The following is a 16,622-nucleotide window of genomic DNA, read 5'->3' on the forward strand; positions in this document are numbered from 1 at the left end:
AACTATTGCTCGCACCCTTACTCTACTACTCTGTAGCGCATGCACCAAGGAATCGGATGGGCCAATAGTTTCACCTTCCCCAAAGTAAGGATAAAAGTTTTCTTGATTGTTATGTCTGTCTGCTGTGAAGGATTATAATTCCCAACATTGTTAAGGTTATAAAAAGTATAGATCATTCGTCGAATGCTGGATGTGGAAATCACTGATCACGGGCTTTAAAAAAGACCCCTGTCGACATGACAATAAAACGTCTTTGCAATGAAATGTTTGTCATTTTATGCTTTCGTATTTCTTCCCTCCATTAAGTGAAGATGCTCTTACAACATGAGCCAAGACTGAATTCTTGATCACCCTATTTCTATTGGATTTGTATCATCTAACAACGACATGGAATTTACCTTAAGAGTATATCGATGGATAAATCTGAGTTTGATTGCTTCGATCACGATATGTTCTTTGATCTCGACATCAAGTGGGGTGTCGAGTAGCGATAGGGAAGTTCTTCGTATGGATGGAGATTTGATAATTGGAACTTTGTTTTCGGTTCACGCTCCACCGCCTACCGAGGTGGAAGCTACGGCACGACAGTGTGGTCGGGTACGGGAACAGTATGGGATCCATCGAGTTGAAGTCATGCTTCATACCTTAGAGAAGATCAACAAAGACCCGGCAATCCTTCCTGAAGTGACTTTAGGCTGTGAGATCCGAGATTCTTGCTGGTATTCATCCGTAGCCCTTGAGCAGAGTCTTCAATTTATAAGCGATAATCTAGAGTCTGAGAGGTCGAGTAAGAAAGCTACCAATCCAGAATGCAGTGGGTCTCAAGATGTCTCTAGGAAACAAATCACAGCAGTGATAGGACCAGGATCTAGTGAAGTAGCGATCCAGGTCCAAAATCTACTTCAGCTCTTCAATATACCACAGGTAGCCTACTCTGCAACCAGTCGTGACCTCAGTGATAAGACGCTCTACGAATACTTCTTAAGAGTTTGTCCATCTGATACACTACAAGCACAAGCTATGGTGGATATTGTACTGAGATATAACTGGACATACGTTTCTGTGGTGCATACAATAGGTAAGTAAACATTTTTTGCAATCTTAAATACCCTTTTTCTTTTATTTCAAGAAAGCTTCCAAAGTATTTCCAAAAATAATGTTCAACTCAACGCACATCCACATTTAATTACATAATATTTTTTTTTATTTTTTATAAATTGATTTCAAATGTATCAAAGAAAAGGGTTCATTAATGTAGTGATAGTTATGTTAAATGAAAACTAACATTCCAGTTTGCTGGAGAGTGAAGGAGGAAATGTGAAAGAACAGAATATACATGTAAAGCGTTTGGAGAGAAGATGTGACGGAAGAGATTAAAGACGTATATAGGTAGTGATTAATTCAGATATAAAGTAGGGAGAGAGAGGGGGGGGGGGGGCTGGTGAGAGATAGGGTGGAATGAAAAGGATGAAGGAGGAGGTAAAACATTTTCTTAAATTTTTGTTTTGTTTTAAAATCACTGTCTGGTTCCCTAAAGGACAAGTCCACCCCAACAAAAAGTTGATTTGAAAAAAAGGAAAAAATCCAACAAGCAAAACACTGAAAATTTCATCAAAATCGGATGTAAAATAAGAAAGTTATGACATTTTAAAGTTTCGCTTAATTTCACAAAACAGATATATATGCATATCCTGGTCAGTATGCAAATTGGCAGACTGATGAAGTCACCCACTCACTATTTCTTTTATATTTTATTATATGAAATATTATAATTTTCTCCTTGTCAAGTGAAACGAAGTCTTATTTCTCCCTGAACATGCTGTGGAATTACCATTATTTTAACAGTTTATGGTTAAGTTAAGTTGGTCTTTATTGTCAAATTCGTAAACATTGAAATATTGTATTATTCAAACAATAAAAAACAAAAGAAATAGTGAGTGATGGACATCATCGACTCTCTCATTTGCATATCGCTGAGTTGTGCATTTAAAAGTTTTGTGAAAAATGAGCGAAACTTAAAAATGTCATAACCTTCTTATTTTACATCCGATTCTAATGAAATTTGCAGCGTTATGTTTGTTTGATTTTTCTCTATCGATTCAAAGTAACAACTTTCTAGGGTGGACTTGACCTTTAAAAACGAACCCTTCTACTTCGAAGCTCGTGAGGATTTATTTCCCAGTGATATTATTTTGTAAATGTATTTATACCATTGACAGTGGTGGTAATTATGTTCACCTGCTTTCAACGCCAACCAAGAAAATCATGACAATTATAGGAAAGTATGAGAGATTACCTTGCGAATCACCTGCTACTTGTCACCCACTCCCTTCAAAACCACCAAGACACTACACAGTGCGTCCCAGAAAAAACGAAACCGAGATTTAGCGATGATTAATCATAACTTAATCACAAATACAATAGACAAATGACCTACCAATGTAAAGCTTAGAATCTCCTCTTTCATCTGATATTACTTAGATTATTCCCCATTCACGCATGAGTGAGCAGAGACAATTTGAAGAAAGGATACCAAAAACTCATTTGGCGGGGGGTATCTGAATTTTAAAAAGAAAATCACATGCCTAAAAAGTTCAATATCTGCTCTTTAATTTGATACCTTAATCACAAAAAAATGGTCAAGAAGTAAAAAAGTTACGTTCCCTCGAAACAATGCTTGTATTTCCATAATTTCATTAAATAAACGTGTTTTCACCAGTTTCCCACAGAAGCTATCGCATGGTTAACAAAAGACTTCATGCATGGCTGATCGTCAACAAAACGGAGTGTCGAGTGAGTTTGAACGCTAGCCTGTAAAACCTCTTCATTTTATGAAATTATTGAAATTCAAGCCTTATTTCAAATAACCAGAACTTTCTTATTTTTTTGACCATTTTCTGTAATTGAGGTATCAAATTAAAGAGCAGATATTGAACTTTTTAGAAATGTGGTTTTCTTTTTGAAACCCAGATACAGCCCGCCAAATGACTTTTTGGTATCCCCTCTTCAAATTGTTTTTGCTCACTCATGCGTGAATGAGAAATCATCTAAGTAATTTCAGATGAAAGAGGAGATTCTAAGCTTTACAATGGTAGGTCATTTGTCTATTGTATTTGTGATTAAGTTATGATCAGGGGCCGCGGAACGGTTTTCAAAGTGGGGGGGGGGGGGGCTGAGCCAAAAGTGTGGGGGGGCTGACCATGCTAAAAATCACAATCATATGGTAATCTTTACGTTTTTGTACACGGTTTTGGAAAAAAGTGTGGGGGGCTGAAGACCCCCCAGCCCCCCCCCCCGGTTCCGCGGCCCCTGATGATAAATCATCGATAAATCTCGGTTTCGTTTTTTGTGGGACGCACTGTATACCAGTATGACCAGATAACTGAATCAGGTTGATGGTGGTATTGGTGTGTTGGTGGTAGTGGGTGGAAGGGAGTGATAGAAGGGGTCTAAGACTTGATGGTACCACCCCTTTAATGCTGTCTATAATATTCTCAATCCATAAATCTCACATTTGTTGATTTGAAGATCCTTAATAGGATACTAATCAACAGATGAAATCCTGCCCCTCTTTCTCTCCAATGCGCAACTACCATCTCCTGTCCCCCGCGCTCATCCTTGATATTCACTTGACCTTCACATCAATCTTGACACACAGATCTGTAGCACTTTCTCATAATCAATAAATTTGTAAGCATTGGACGTACATTCACCTTCCCCTAACATCCGTTTATCAATATCATTATTCTCTGTACCTAATGACAGGTGAATTTGATATAAAATCTTATAGTATTCACAGTGACGGTAGAGTGTGCGGAATGTGAGTTGCTATGGTGACTAAACATAAATGATAAACATAATAAAAATGATGTCTGCTGATAATATGTATACTAACCCTTAAACTTGTAAGCAGGCAATGATGGATGATTGGAAAATCGCACTTTAAATAGGGTGAGGGGTGCTGCAGTCCATTTTTTGTCCGACACGTTGTCAGGTAATTATGACAACTTTCCTTGATTTTTTGGATAAAGCATCCGTCAAGTCCCTTCATTAAACACTCAATTTTGAGAAGCTTAGATTTGAAAGAAACTGCACACATAAAAAGTATGTATGAAATTAAAGCCGCATAAACACGCAGTTAATCGGTTCATGTGTCATTTATCAATTAATGTTTGATAAAATACGATTTAGCAATATGTTCGGTCAAATCTAAAACTCACTGTATTCATATTACAGTGAAAGATGTCGATATTTTTACTTACTTGCTAACATCATGAACATTATGATATTTCAGACCCGGGGGGGGGGGAGTCAAATATATTGCTGTACACACGCGTGAACAACAAATTTCCAAACACTCCCTAAACGTGTTTTTCTCTGTGTGCAAAATAATCCCCTTAACAAGTTTTTCGCGGGCTTTATTTACACATTTTTGCCCTTAAACAAGATGTCGCCAAAATATGACCTCGGTGAAATAGCCGCTTGGGAACAAAAAAAACATGCCCTTACACGTTTGGCTAGTCTTAAAAAAACCTTTGGGGAAAAACGTACCCTAAATACGTTTGACCCCGCGATTGACCATTGACCAGTTTTTCAAAACCACCCTTTTTTCTTGAAAATTGGTGTTTTTGATACCCTTAACGAGTCCACGCGCGGACCGCGTCCAAAACTGAAAAACACCCCTTTAAACGCGTTTTTTGGGTCACGCGTCTGTACAGCAATATATTTGACTGCCCCCCCCCCCCGGGATTTCAGAGAGAATAATGAGGTCACCAGAACATTACTGGCGTGCAGGAGAAGGGAACTTTGGGGTCATGGGCCCCAAAATTTTCATAAAAAAGGGGAAAAAAGGAACGGAGATGGATCAATATTATGTCAAAATCTATCACAAAATTATCTATTTTTAGTTTGAAAGGTCAACTCTTGATGGCTTGCTTTGCTGAATTGCAGCTTTTTAGAAATTTGCCCCATGCACCATGTCTGCCCCCTATTTATTTATTTTTTTTGCGCATCACACTATGATGCATAAATGACATATAAATAATTATCGAGCGAGAACATTTAGATAAGAATTTATGTTATTACTCTTATAAGAAAGTCAAACGACATTTCACAATATGATGTCATTTTTAAGAAGGTCACAAAACACCAACACACAATTATTCAATTCAAGATTAGGTTATGCATTGTAGCAAATACAGGGAACATAATTATAATTGGTATAATATATTTCTGCAACCTTAGTGCACATGCGCTGTGAAAGAGAATAATCACGAATATAGCCGGATATTGTCGGATTGCTCTTTGCAAGAATGGGAACAACCAACCGCAATATTACATTGAATTATGTATTGATCAAAATGTTACGCTATTTATATTTGTAGAAAATGAATTGCTCAAATCCAATCAGAAATTCCTAGGGAAATTCTAATAGGAAAAGGACTAACATTCCTCTTTCCTGTAATACTATCTGATTACAGTTCACCATGACCCATCCCCACCTTGCCTGACAACTTTCATTTTGATCCAGGACTATTTCGAACATTCTATTTAATCAATCCATACATTACAGAATCTCATAATCATCGTAATTCCTAGGTCATTCGACTCCCAAACGCTAATTTAACGCGTATATTCTTTTTAGTTTGTTTAAATTGTATTATGAAACAAAGTCTTTATCCGTATGAATGAAGTTTATCAATACTTTATAATACAATCAATCAACCAACCAACCAACAAATTCAATCAATCAATCAATCAATCAATCAACCAACCAACCAACCAACCAACCAACCAACCAATCAATCAAGCAAGCAAGCAAGCAATCAAATAATCAATCAACCAATCAATCAACTAATCAACTAATTATTGATTAATCAACCAATCGACTAATAAACCAACCAAGGAGATTGAAGGATAGAGCCAGTGAATGAAATATCTCCACTAAAAAATGACATACACTAATCGCAATTGAAGCTAGGGTCGGATAAAGGTGAAGTGGTTTCTTAATTAAACCATATCATAGTCTAATGAAATAATTGCAATTTCAAAATCTACGTTAAACCCATTTCTACCGAAGCCTCATCAATGAAACCCTATGTTATTTATACCTTCACTCGCGACACTCCTAAAAGGATTTCCGTGAAAGAAAATGATAAAGCCGGTAAGTGAACTGGAGAGTAAGCTGTAGATTAAGATGTCTTTTTAAAAAGGGACCTTGCCATTGCTGTCAAATGCAATTATATTTCCCAATCACAATAAACGATACTGAATATTTCTAATATTACATTTTCCTTCGGTGTAATGTTGGTTCATTCATTTCGATTGAAACCTTAAATCCTGTTAGGATGAATGGCCTTGCCCCGGTCACTATTTAAAATAGGGGGCGCGAAATATTTTTTTTTACAAACATAATATAAACTGATATCTTAACGTCATTGGCTTTTTTCCCCCCGATGATATAGATGTGCTTGTGCTTGTATGCACGCTCACCTTAGATGGTTGAATGCCCCCCCCCCCCCCGGTTTGTGGTATTGCAAGATGCATATGCTAAGTCTGTGTGAAAAAAAAAGAAAGATAAATTTTGTTACTGCAATACGACATGTATTTTTTCTGAAAAGAACGAAAGTATACGTGAGGAATCAATGGCGGCACCAGTATTTTTTTAGGGGACAAACGGGGGCAAAAGAACATTTTTGGGGAGGGCAAAGGCAGACACGATTTTTTTATTGCCTGTTTTACAAAATAAAGCGCGAATTGTGACATATTTTTTGTTATATAGGCCCTATACCTAAAAAGGGACGCGGACACGATTTTTTTATTGCCTGTTTCACAAAATAAGCGCGAATTGTGACCTGTTTCTTTTTTGTTACACAGGCCCTATACCTAAAAAGGGACGTCTAAGGGACTGGTTGCAGTGACGATGATATCTCACCAAATAAGTAATGCGAGCGCGAAGCGCAAGCTGAAAATTTATATTATCCTGAGGTTATAACTGCACGATCTAGGCACTTTCTGTAACCATTAACAAGATAGATATCTAATTAAAAAATAATGATTCGAGCGCGTAGCGCGAACACTTTTTGTTTATATTCAGCATTTTGTTTGTAAATATGAACAACATGATGCGTATCTCGATAAACAAATAATTAAAAATCGAATCACAAGAAAAATGACATGTGCACATTGACTGAAACACTAGATTTTGAGCCCCATGATATCCTATTAAACTTATTGTTTATTTATCTCAATCAACAGCCACTGCGAAGCGCGAGCGAAATTTTGGATAGACCTGAAAGAGTTATGTTAGTGAAAAATATTGTTGGGAGCTAACAGTGACTGGATGAGAAAATTTTCATAATTTGAAGAGTGAAAAATGCTGCATTGGAGCACTTTACAACTTGAGTAGGATGTTGTGAAAGCATTACTAATATTTTTTTTTCAGTTCTCAAAATTTCTGGGGAGGCCCCCCCCCCCTCTGGTGCCGCCACTGTGAGGAATCGATTTTCCTAAACCTATTACTTTTCCATAATGATGATGTATTCAAATTGTTTTGTTTTCATGTTTATTGTGGTTGTTCGTATTTGTTAAGAAGATCAAATACAAAATAAACAATACAGTCAAATAATAAAAATATAATAAACAATCGCAATAATTATTCTTAATGGAATGTTTGTTTAAAAGCGGGCATAAAATAAACACATTGCCACTCTCTATTCTGCTGAAGAATAGACGATTATAAATAGACTAGATAGGAGTGACGTTAAGAGTGAACGCACTTTCATCATCACACAACATTGAATATTAATGATATGGGGGAAAATATACCTATGTGCATCAGTATTACCTTGTCATCTCGAAATGAATTGTTCTGAAAAATAAGAGATGAATAGATCAGTTGATCCCATTTTCGCTCCCCAAACCTACGCCTACTCCATATCCTTATTAAAACTGGCAAATAAATGTGTTTCATTAACAGAGCATTGCTAGCTGAGTTTTAGCACATTCTAATAAGATTCTGAAATATATTAAAAGAAGAAAAAAAAATGACATTGGAATATGAACACACACTGGCTACCACATAAGACCAAGCATGCAACAATGATATGTTCTCCTTATTCATCAGGCAGATATGATAGTTATGGTAGTTCATTATTATGCATGTTAACGATTTTGTTGAACTTTGGTTGTTATTATGCATGTTATTATGCATGTTATTATGCTATTATTATTATGTTATGTTATTATGCATGTTATTCTGTCCTAATAGTTTATAAGATTCTACCGAATTAAGAAATGACATTAAATGAAAAGAATTTGTTAGAACTAGAATTCACATAAATTATAATGTAGACGACTATACATCTATACGAGAAATACTAGAACCACATGTCAAAGATGTAATAATTATATCGTTTGCGAACATCTATTTGCTTCTACAATCAGGCGAAGAAAGGCAAGATGTTTTCTTGGAAAAAATAAGCCTTCAATTTAGGAATCGATTTATACATATCTACATAACTGACAGAAATATAGTTTGGAAATTCAACATCTATTATTGAAATGTTTTCCGGATCCTAGACTTCTTCTACACGAGATATTGGTCATTAACCCTATGTTAAATGTTGATTATTTCTGCTGACATGTTGATTCATAATACCTGTCATCTCACTTGTAAATCTCATGTTCTTATATATAATTTGTTTATATTTGTGTTTACAATTACAAATTTCACTTAAGGGACAATGAAGCTCAATTCATTCATTTATTCATCACATAATTGCAACAAGGGCAAAAAATTGTTCTAATCTAAGTAATTATTGTCATTCTTGATTATTATTCTTATTGTTATTATCGTTATCATTCTCATTATTATCATATTATTATTATCATAAGTATTATTACTATTATTATTATTATTGTTATTGTTATTATTATCATCATTATATTGCTATTATTATTATTATCATTATCATTATTAACATTGTTATTATCATTATTATAATTATTATCATTGTTATTATTATTAGTAGTAGTAGTAGAAGTAGTAGAGGTAGCAGCAGCAGCAGCAGCAGCAGTAGCAGTAGCAGCAGCAGTATTAGTAGCAGCAGTAGTAGAAGTAACAGCAGCAGCAGTAGTAGTAGTAGTAGTAGTAGTAGTAGTAGTAGTAGTAGTAGTAGTAGAAGTAGTAGTAGTAGTAGTAGTAGTAGTAGAAGTAGTAGTAGTAGCAGAAGTAGTATAGTAGTCATCGTAGTAGGAGTAGACGTATCAACATCATTATTGGGCTTTTTTAGTATTGAATTAATGGATGGTAAAACAAAATGAAAAAGGGTGAACTCGTATTCATTGATCTACCAGATAATGGAACAAGTTAAGATTGTTTTGTTACTATTCTTAATGCAAAATCTTCATTCGCTAGTTTCAATTCAAATTTAATCAATTACTGTACCATTTTGCAACTCTTCCCTTTTCTTTCCTTTTCCCTTTTTTATTATTTTTTCACCAATAAAATATATTGAATTCTTCCTTTTGGTTATTACATCCATGCATGCATTGAGCTAGACTAGAGTTAAATTGAGCAGCAAATATATTATCAGTTTTACATGAATATGCCGATGGTGTCCCCGGAGCGATGTCGGAGAGGGGCATGACCTATTGATAACAAAATATGAATAAATTATGAAATGATTAATTGGCGGTCCGGTGTAAGTAGAACGGTGGCAGATGTGTTTTTATCATAAAAACGATTGGATGACGTTGGGTTTCACTTCAATTAAATTTGACATGATGTCCATATAGATCCTGTCCTGTAAGGAGCGGTGTATACTTTTAGTCGGTGGTATTAGCCCATTAGGTAGGGGGAAATACTATATGGTCCCGACTGGCGTTGAATAGTTTATGAATATTTCATGTTCAAAGTTGATGATTGCATATACAGACAAGGGGCTAGAATCTGCAGATGTTGTACTTCGGTGAAACATGGTACGTGATAGGAATGATAGTAAACTTGAATTGTTTACATGTACTGTCATATCCTAACTTAATGAATCGAATTGAACCAAGGGGTCTGATCTGAATAGAACTGCGGATCGTTTACTACTATAAACCAAACAAGTTAAAACAAAAAATCATCTTGGTGAATTGTGAAATCTTATTCATGATTTTCTGTTTTATTAATTTGGATAAAAGAAGAAAAATGCAGGAGATTTACACTCTAAATACAAAAGAGCTAATCTTGTCCCATAATCACACTCCTGCTGAATGAGAAGAGGGACCAGCCGTTTTGGAGTGGGATTTACATCTTTTGAGAGTGGATTTACCTCTTTTTAGAGTGAAAATGTCTAAACAAATACACTCTTCACTCTAAAAGGAGCTATAACGTACTGCCAAGAGTGTAAATTATATGCCTATATATGAAGAATGACAAGCTTTTCATTTTTGAGGGGTTCAAGATACGCTTTTAGTATCATGTTGAACCTGTTATTGTTGTCCCTTTTAAGGAAATCCGGATTGATCGAGGTTTATGTGTAAGTGCTATAGTTTGCAGTCGAATAATATTATCTCAGGGGGTGATCAGTTATTGTCTGTAACGAGAAAGGGAGTCTAAGGTCAAGATGAAAAAAAGCTTACATTCTGCCATATGTTGTTTGTTAATGCCCATTATTCTCTATAGTTTTAAGCTATAAAATATTGTTTCTTAAATGATAAGTCACCTGTATTTTTAAACACTTTTCTCCTCTCCTTCTTGCATTTGTTGTCTCGCCCACCAGAGGTGAAGGCGAGACTTAGGGATCCAAATGTCGTCCGTCGTCCGCCTGTCGTCCGTCCGTCGTCCGTCCGTCGGTCACAACTTTATGACACATAAATCCACAACCGTAATTCACTTTTCAACCAAACTTGGATAGTAGATGGACTAGGGGAACCTGCATGTTATGCTGCAGTCGGAAGTCACATGGTAAGGTCAAAGGTCATTTTCAGGTCAACGTTAAAGTTTACATGCAAGACTCTCTTATGACACCTAACTCCGCAACCATAAATCACTTTTCAACCAAACCTGGATGATAGATGGACTTGGGGGACCTGCATGGTATGCTGCAGTCGGAGGTCACATGGTAAGGTCAAAGGTCATTTTCAGGTCAACGTTAAAGTTTACATGCAAAACTCTCTTATGACACCTATAACTCCGCAACCGTAAGTCACTCTTCAACCAAACTTGGAAGATAGATGGACTTGAGGGACCTGCATGTTAGGCTGCACAGTCGGAGGTCACATGGTAATGTCAAAGGTCATTTTCAGGTCAACGTTAACGTTTACATGCAAGACTCTCTTATGACACGTACCTAACTCCGCAACCGCAAGTCACTTTTCACCAAAACTTGGATTGTCGATGTAGTTATGAGACCTGCATGTCATGATGCACTAGGAGGTCACATGGTAAGCTCAAAGGTCATTTTCAGGCCAACGTTAAAGTTTCCGTGCAAGACTCTATTATGACACATAACTCTGCAACCGTAAATCACTTTTCAACCAAACTTGGATGGTAGATGTACTTAGGGGACCTGCATGCTATTGTGTTGGGAGGTCACATGGTACGGTCAAAGTTCATTTTGAGGTCAACATTAAAGTTTACGTGCAAGACTCTTATGACAAGTGTTATTCCATCCCAGTCATTTCACAATGAAGTTTCGATACAATTCTGTTGCGTGCCCTCGCAAATCATGATATTTCTGGTTATTTTCATGAGTGGGCGAGACACAAAATCGCTTTTGCCTTGTTTGTTAAATAAACCCAAGAAGATCTTCAGGACACGTAACCTCACTCCACGGAATACGAATTCCTTTTTTACATTCGACTCTTTCTTTAGGCAGGATTCTCTCTCAACCGTCACTTCTCATATATAGTAGCTTTCAAACATCATTAGAAAAAAGAATAAAAAAGAAAATCCTCACGCACATTATGGGTTAATGTTTGTAACTTTTAATAGTAGGCCTGAAGAAATGTTAACTATGACATTCGTGATTTCCGCTCCCTTTTTACTGCAATCTGACGAGAAATGATCCCATATCCAGCCTGAGGGAGAAAGGAGGTAGGAGCAGAGGGGTGTAAAAAATACGGATTATTTGTTGAGCATATGTAACTTCATGACCTCCTTGTGTACAGGCTCATCATGGTGTAGCCGACATCATGATGGCTGACATCAGAGAAATAAATAGACGAATACTCGACGAGAATTGCCATTGGCGTGTGTGTTAAGTACATAGGGACAGCATAGAGATCTAAACAGGAATGAGTATATAGACATGTAGATACAAAGTTTAGAAAGCAAAGTAGAAACATGATAAACATGAAAATGGGACATAATCCGTCAATTCTAAACCAATTAATTCGTCTTGGGATTTACTCATGATAGCTGGAAATGTAGTTCTAATGTCAATATTAAGGTAGATCATCTGCTATTCAGTATTTTCAAAAATAAAACAATTTTCAAATTAAAAAAAAATATATATATATATTTCAGAGGGGAACTGAATGTCTATTACAGCGGACACAAGTTACTATTTTTTAAATATAAATTAAAAGTTTAGTCCACCCCAGAAAAATTTTGATTTGAATAAATAGAGAAAAATCAAGATAGCATAAAACTGAAAATTTCATCAAAATCGGATGTAAAATAAGAAAGTTATGACATTTTAAAGTTTCGCTTATTTTTCGCAAAACAGTGATATGCACAAATGAGTGACATGCAAATGTCACAGTCGATGATGTCCCTCACTCACTATTTCTTTTGTTTTTTATTGTTTGAATTATACAATATTTCACTTCTTACAGATTTGACAATAAGGACCAACTTGACTCAACCATATAGTATTAAACAATGCTAATACCACATGTTCAGGGATAAATTAATTTTTTTTTCACTTGAAAATGAAGAGAAAATTAGAATATTTCATATAATAAAATACAAAAGAAATAGTGAGTGGATGACGTCATCAGTATCCTCATCTGCATACCGACCAGGATGTACATATAACTGTTTTGTGAAATTAAGCGAAACTTTAAAATGTCATAACTTTCTTATTTTACATCCGATTTTGATGAAATTTTCAGTGTTATGCTTGTTGGATTTTTCTCTTTTTATTCGAATCATCTTTTAGTTGGGGTGGACTTGTCCTTTAATTTCATAAAATGGTTGCATACAAATCCTTGTCGGTATGCAAATGAGGAGACTGATGGCATCACTCACTATTTCTTTTGTATTTTATTATATGAAATATTAAATATTCTAATTTTCTCCCTGTTGTCCTGTGAAACGATTGATTCCTCCCTCAACATGTAGAATTATAATTGTTTAATACTATATGGTTCAATCAAGTTTGTCCTTACTGTCAAATCTGTGAATATGAAATATTGTATAATTCAAACAATGAAAAACAAAAGCAATAGTGAGTGAGGGACATCATCGACTGTCTCATTTGCATGTCACTGAGTTGTGCATATCTCTTTTTTATAAAAAATAAGCACAAATTTGAAATGTCATAATTTTCTTATTTTACATCCGATTTCGATGAAATTTTTAGTGTCTACTTAATTGGATTCATTTCTTTTTATTCAAATAAACTTTTGTTGGGTTGGACTTGTCCTTTAATGAAGTGTGGAAGTTATTTGTCTTTAAGATAAAGATTTCAAGATCTTTCAGTCATTATTTTAAAACCTCTGTCTATGATTTTCTAAACCAAGTCCTCCCCCTTCCCCAGATGGCAGGTCATTGCTTCAGTAGGTTACAAGAAAAAATAAGATATGTGTTCAAATTGGAGTCGATATATTGAAATTGTTGAAGCATACTGTATTTCTCATGAAAATGATGGTAGAATGGTCTAACTTGGAACAAAAGTCTACTAATAGACATTCTTCTCAGTTTCAAAACAGTATATGACTTCTTTGATGATTCTTTAGTTGGACCTTCCCTGACCCATTTTTTATCTGCTCTATGAAAGTCACCTTGAAGTAAAAACAGTCTAATACTATTGAAATCTGTTAATATATATTCCATTCTTTTCACACATTTTCATTAAAATTGCGCGATGCAGTATTCATTTGCTGCAATGTACCATCATGAACGAAATATGAACGAGGATTTAATAATGATTCTCAATATGACTGTCTGTATTATCATTACAAAAAATTGTGTTATTATTACACATTGAAAACCACGTTGAATGAACACATGAGGGCGTGCTATGTACAGTGTACATCTGACATAGGCCCTACCATCACGACCAGTGGCTGATCTGGAGGGGGGGGGGGGGGGCACTGGCCGGATGTGCCCCCCTTGAGAGCCATTATCAACATTTCTTATGTAAATATGCCGTTCTTTCACAGGTGTACCCCTCCCCCTTTGGAAGTCATACATTTTTAATGGGAATATGTCGTTCATACACAAGTGAGGACCTTTTTTATGCTCGTCAAGTTTTCCTCGGGAATTGTGCCCATCCCCTTTTGGAAAAAAAAATCCTTGGTCCGCCCCTGATCACGATGTTTAGGCCCTATATAATTTACAACTTGACTTTATAAAACAAAAAAAGGTGCATGATGAATTATAAATAAATTATAAAGAAAATGTATGAGTCAACATTTGGCTTGTAACTCCCTCGATCTTTCCCCCTCTCATTCCTTTACCATGTTTACTATAATCAAATAGAACTCGACTAGTATCAAAGGCCAGCTAACCCAGACGGGCAAACAACTAAATTTAGGCAAGAACATGTCTAGATTTTGTTCCAATTCGTTTGTTACCCTCGTGTGATAGTAATGATATCATTTTTGTAGCGTCTATTGAAAGGTACAAAGCGAATTACATTAGAGGGGGGGGGGGGGGTGTATAGACTTAGTGGTTGATTGTTTACTACAGATGAACATCGGCATGATCGATGAAATTGAGATGATTATAAACAATATTCAAGTAAATATATTATTGAATATAAAATGATTTGTTCTCTATTTGAATCCAAATGGATGGAAATGACGTCTTAAGCATTTTTGTAATCAAACCGATGCTAACACGAAGCGTGAGCTAAAATATATTTTTTTTACATGAAAAAGGAACGTGTTAAGAAATGTTTAGCCTCTATAAAAAAATATGAAAAAATACGTATCTCAACAAAAATAATTATATTAGAATTGATAAAAATGCGAAAACGAAGCGCGAGCTGAAATGTTTAGAATGAGACCTAAAACTAATAAGATATCGCGAACGCAAAGTGCGACGGTCACTTGAAATTATTTGATATTCACACGTTAAATAGGGACATTTTGAGCACTTTAAGCAACCATGAAATAGATGCGTAGGTCACTAAAATATCGATTAAAGCTGGAAGTGCAAAACGAAAACGTTGTCGCTGAAAATGGAATGCTTTGAGCACCGTTTAATCCTCTCGTACGGGATATGTATCTCACAAAACAGGCAATGCGAGCAGAGGGCGAGGGTGGTGCGAGCCCCCCCCCCCCCCCCCATCGACCTCTGGCTTTGTAGCACAAGCCTGTATTTTCGTTGTGACGAAACGTGTTCACATGAAAGATGTTCACCAAGGGATCCCTTAAAGTAGGATAGAAAAGCAAAGTACGATATATGTTTCACGTTATTATGAAAAAAATCAAATTATTTCAATATTTATTTATTTTACTTTTCTTCCACAATGCCCCTCCTCCTCTTCATCTTTTTATTATTATTATTGTTATTATTATTTTGCTAATTTGTCAGAGAATTTGGGTAAATTGCTTAGTTATGCCGGAAAAAAACCCTTTATACATGTAGTTATAAAGAAGATAGATCGAGTGCCCGGATAACCGAGTGTCTTTTATTAAGCAGATCATAATTATGCATGTATATGGATAGGCATATAGTATAATCATGTGCAGGAGATTTCATGTTGAGAAATGTAAGCATATCATCATGTACATCATCAAGATCTAGATCCAGCCGTCATACTCAATTTATACCAAACTTCGCTATTTGTTGAAATGTCATTTCAGCGACCTCAATGACCCAATACTTGAACCCAAGTCAATAAACATCACAGTATCACATACATCCTACTAGGGAATAATGGTGCTGATAGATTAATCAGTGTTATGACATATTTCTCTTCCGTTGCCTGATTGCTGCGTACAAATGGTATACAAATGGTAAATATTTGGTAACATTCATTTTACCTAAAATATTGATAGAATAATAGTTAAGGAAACCTTTCAAATTATCATTATTATTATATTATTATATTATTATTATCATTACTATCATAAAGTCTTATTTATCCAGGGAAGCCTCATCAGTGACGTACGCCGTTCTCCCAGAGGGCCCTGCTACATTTAAACACATAAAAAGAAAAAAAACAAAGGACAACAAAATTAGAACGATACAAACAGAATAAAGTTTAGCGAATTGTGTCTTAAAACCTGAAATAAGATGTTCGATTCCTCCAATAAGATGAAATAAAATGATTGCAAGGTTGCAGCCCTTCTTACTGTAGATGGAATATTATTCCACAGAATTGAACCGTGTACTGAAATCATTTTCTTTCCCTTCTCTGTTTTACACTTTTGTATTATTATCCCATTACTATCAG

General features: G+C 35.5%; 1 protein-coding gene across 1 annotated transcript in view; it reads left to right on the plus strand.

Moving 5' to 3' along the window:
* Positions 1-387: 387 nt before the first annotated feature.
* The window catches only part of LOC129259215 (metabotropic glutamate receptor 1-like), a 110,184-nt gene continuing 93,949 nt past the window's right edge, over positions 388-16,622 (plus strand). Inside the window, exon 1 of the mRNA XM_054897519.2 lies at positions 388-1,078. Within this exon, the coding sequence (XP_054753494.2) occupies positions 388-1,078 (691 nt within the window). The remainder of the gene's footprint in view (positions 1,079-16,622) is intronic.

The sequence above is a fragment of the Lytechinus pictus genome, chromosome 4 (genome assembly GCF_037042905.1).
Source record: "Lytechinus pictus isolate F3 Inbred chromosome 4, Lp3.0, whole genome shotgun sequence".
Classification (NCBI taxonomy): Eukaryota; Metazoa; Echinodermata; class Echinoidea; order Temnopleuroida; family Toxopneustidae; genus Lytechinus; species Lytechinus pictus.